Here is a 3,615-nt window from a genome sequence, read left to right on the forward strand (position 1 = left end):
TGGCCTAATCACTGAAGGAATTTTTTTGAAGGGTTAAATCAAGGAAAGTTTAGCCATTTGGCCCCCTCAAATATGTGTATTTCTTGTTTGGCCCCCCTGAGATCTTTTGCTAGCTCCGCCACTGAAAGACACTACAAATATGTCGTGTCATTGTATGGTTGCATGCATACTCTCTAGAAGGACATTACGAACCGACATCGCTGGTCAGCAGCATCGAAGTTTGCTGCTTCCCGTGGCCCGTCTGTTGGCACAAAGAAGCAGCTTCCAGACGGTACACACACACACACACACAAACACACGTGTCAATACACACATACATTTGGGCGGACGGTGCACGTGTGACACAAAAACGTAAGCAAATCATCTCACACGTCTCTCTCACAACACCATAAATAGCAAGGTCACTCGACCAGCAAGTGTACCAGCCTGAGAAATCCTGAGAGCAAAGAAGCAAAGAAGAGAGATAGCAACCCTCTTGTTCCAGAGGTAATCAAAGGAGGCGAAGGTTTGCAAAGGGACATCAGTGGCAGGTACGCAATATGTACATCAGCAATATTTCATACATATTCAGACAGGCACATCATTGTAAGTATGCTCTCCACTTATGCAGAAAAAGTGCTAACAATACAAGTCAGCCACAAAGCTATTCCGTTGAAGGTTGAAGGTGCGCAAAAAATGGCAAAGACGAAAGTCCAACAAGTGGAACAATCTGCCAACAAAACACGGGAGATACACACCAGCAGAAACGCGTTGTAAGTATAAAATCAAAGAAAGAGAAAGAAGGACCACCCAAAGGTGAACCACACCCCGATGAGCAAGCCAAAGTTGATGCAGTCAATGGAACACAGAAAACAGAAGAAACAATCCGTCTTGCAGAAGAATATACCAAAAGGTACAAAAACTAAAACCAGCTGGACCAGACGCAAATACCCACCCGAACAGCTCATAAAGAAAGAAAAATAAAAACCAATCAAGGATATGTGTGGACGTTTTATTTTTAAAGCGACAGCCGTAAAGGGCTAGCATTACCGAAGTGCATGCGTGCACTTCATGCGGCGGGGTATTTTCATCGGAGTGCATGAGTGCACTGCATACGGCGGGGTATTTTCATCGGAGTACATGCGTGCACTGCATGCGGCGGCGTATATTCATCGGAGTGCATATGTGCACTGCATGCATCGATGTATTTCCGTTCGAGTGCATGCGTGCAATGCATACCCCCGTGTGCTTTCATTCGAGTGGATGTCGATACCCTTCATCGTTTGACCGTGCATGCGGGCGTGTCATGCGCTGGGCCTACACGCTGGTGTCTTCTGCACGCCGATTGGGCCAGCAGTGACACGTACAACCAGTGGAAGGACGCAGAAGCGTTGGCCAAGAGAGACAACAAAATGAACAGAAAATAAGCAGAGAAAAGAAACAAGAACTCACCAGTTCGCGCAATGGATTGCCGAGCAGCAGACTCAAAGCCATCAGATGCAGAAGAAGAACCAGCAATAATGGTCGAACCTACAGAAAAAAGCAAGAAGTTAGCCACAATATTCAAAACAGCAGGAAGAAACGCACAAGAACAATCAGAGGCACTCCCATATGTAGCAAGAACCCAACGCACTTACCAACAGTGCAATCAACAGGCCGCTTCCCTAATGAAATCTCTCGACGGCGGCTATCAAGATCTTCACTAAGAAACCGATCCGAGTCCAAACGTTGGCCACCTACGAAATCAAATAACCCAATAAGATGACCGCACTCTACTGCAAGTACACAAGGACAAGTAAACCCACCAGGCAGGCAAGAACGAAGCGGCCGGCGAGCCGCAGAGCGGGCACGCCGCCCTGAACGAACCACAGGCAACTGACCACACACAACAGCGTCTGCCGTCACCGACGAACAGTCCGCGGCAGGAAGACGCATGCCGGCACGGCGCACACGCGCAGTAACGGCCGCCTGAATCCCAGGAGAGCGACCTCGGCGGCGACGTCCAGACCGGGCAGAAGCAGGAAAAACCATTCCCAAATGAAAGAGCACAAATGGGAGAAGTCGGAATGGAAGAAGGTAAGAGAACAAATGGGAAGAGCCGGAATGGAAGACGGACGAACAGCCGAGCCGTTATTTATAGGAGGTAATAGCATCAGGAGTCCCTGAACTTGTCATGGATGTGATGATTTGGTCCCAAACTTATAAAATGCAACTATTGAGTCACGCCGTACAAGGGCCCGATATGGTGCGTGCTGGCCGCGCACGCCGGCAGGAAGCTGAACGAGACGGCGGTGGGGGACGCACTGACGTACGCGTGCGGGCAGGGGAACGGGACCTGCGACGCCATCCAGCCCGGCGGCGAGTGCTTCCAGCCCAACACGGGCGCGGCGCACGCCAGCTACAAGTAGTTGCTGGGCTGACGGCTGTAGTGTGGGTTGATTAGTGCAAAGTCCAGGGGGGTAAATGCAAAAGGCGCTGGCCTGACGGCTGTGCTGACTAGGCTCCACTTGTCGAGCTTTGGTTGGCTGGGACCAAACTTGCATATTGGCTGCAAGTTGTGTGACTCAATAGTTGCATTTTGTAAGTTTGGGACTAAATCATCACATCCATGACAAGTTCAGGGACTCCTGGTGCTATTACCTCTATTTATAGCAAGAAGCCGAGAGCCAAAACCCAACTTGAAAGCAACGACTGCAGACGGTGCAGAAACACCCAGAAGACCGTGCGTAAGCGGCAGCCCACAAATGGGAAATCCAGAGAGCCCGGGCGGCGGGCGACTCGAAGGCAGCGGACGTGTTGGAAAAAGGGCAAGCAGACATGCAGAAATAGACAAAACAGAGATTAGATGCCGTGGGCAACTCGACCTGTCCAACACCAACCGGGAACCGACGAGGAAAGCCCGGCGCATGCAACCAATGGGCAACTGTTTCTTGAATTTATAATGCTTTCCACCGGCGGCCGCTAGACACACCCAGCCGCGTACCCCCCAGGTCCCCTACTAATACACGTGCCACCCACCCATTCGTGTGAGTTTCAATTGTAAGAAAAATTTAAAAAAACATGAAAAACTAAACCTGGCCAGGTTTAGTATATGTACTAGCTATACCCGTGCGGTGGCACGCCGCACACCATCGATAGATACGTACGTGTGTGTATATGCTACTTGTCGTAGTACTTTCATCTTGGATAAAAAGTACACAGCCTCACAATCAACTTACACTGTTAATTAAAAAATTGAGGTAGTCATGTGAATGATTTAACTGAACAACAAAAATCAAAGCAAGAATTGCTGCTTTCACCAACCGTGCTCAGACAAGGCCAAATAACCAACAAATTCAAGCCAGTCTGGGTTAACTTAGTGTGCTACAAAATCATCGTAAGTCATACAGCTTAATAAACATATGCAGTATATTTTTAACATCATGGGGAAGAGTATCCAGACTAAGAGTATCCAGACTACCCAAAAGAAATCAGATGTGCAAATATCTACCTTTTATGTGACTGTACAGTTCAGTTGTATATATATCACAAACCATTTTCCTTCTTGCTCGTCTTCCGGGTGAGGAATCAACTGGTGAACTGCAGCTCATGGGGCTGAGCCCTACGCCACCCTACCCCATGGCTACCACGAAGAGG

The 3,615-nt window shown here is 48.9% G+C and overlaps 1 protein-coding gene across 3 annotated transcripts in view; it reads right to left on the bottom strand.

Annotated features, from left to right (window-relative positions):
- LOC123172845 (uncharacterized) overlaps window positions 1–2,171 on the bottom strand; it is a 3,080-nt gene extending 909 nt beyond the window's left edge. The window contains exons 1-3 of one of the 3 annotated variants that reach the window (XR_006485733.1): window positions 1,785–2,165; window positions 1,617–1,715; window positions 1,432–1,509 (exon numbers count right to left, since the gene is read on the bottom strand). Coding sequence is in view for 2 of the 3 variants with exons in the window: in XM_044589747.1 (XP_044445682.1) it covers window positions 1,256–1,509; window positions 1,617–1,715; window positions 1,785–2,010 (579 nt within the window). In the remaining variant the exon portion in view is untranslated. Of the gene's footprint in view, window positions 1–6; window positions 1,510–1,616; window positions 1,716–1,784 lie in introns of those variants that run through there. The other 2 variants (XM_044589749.1, XM_044589747.1) reach the window with 2 other exon arrangements.
- Window positions 2,172–3,615: the final 1,444 nt, after the last annotated feature.

Source organism: Triticum aestivum, unplaced genomic scaffold (assembly GCF_018294505.1).
Source record: "Triticum aestivum cultivar Chinese Spring unplaced genomic scaffold, IWGSC CS RefSeq v2.1 scaffold73357, whole genome shotgun sequence".
Taxonomy (NCBI): Eukaryota; Viridiplantae; Streptophyta; class Magnoliopsida; order Poales; family Poaceae; genus Triticum; species Triticum aestivum.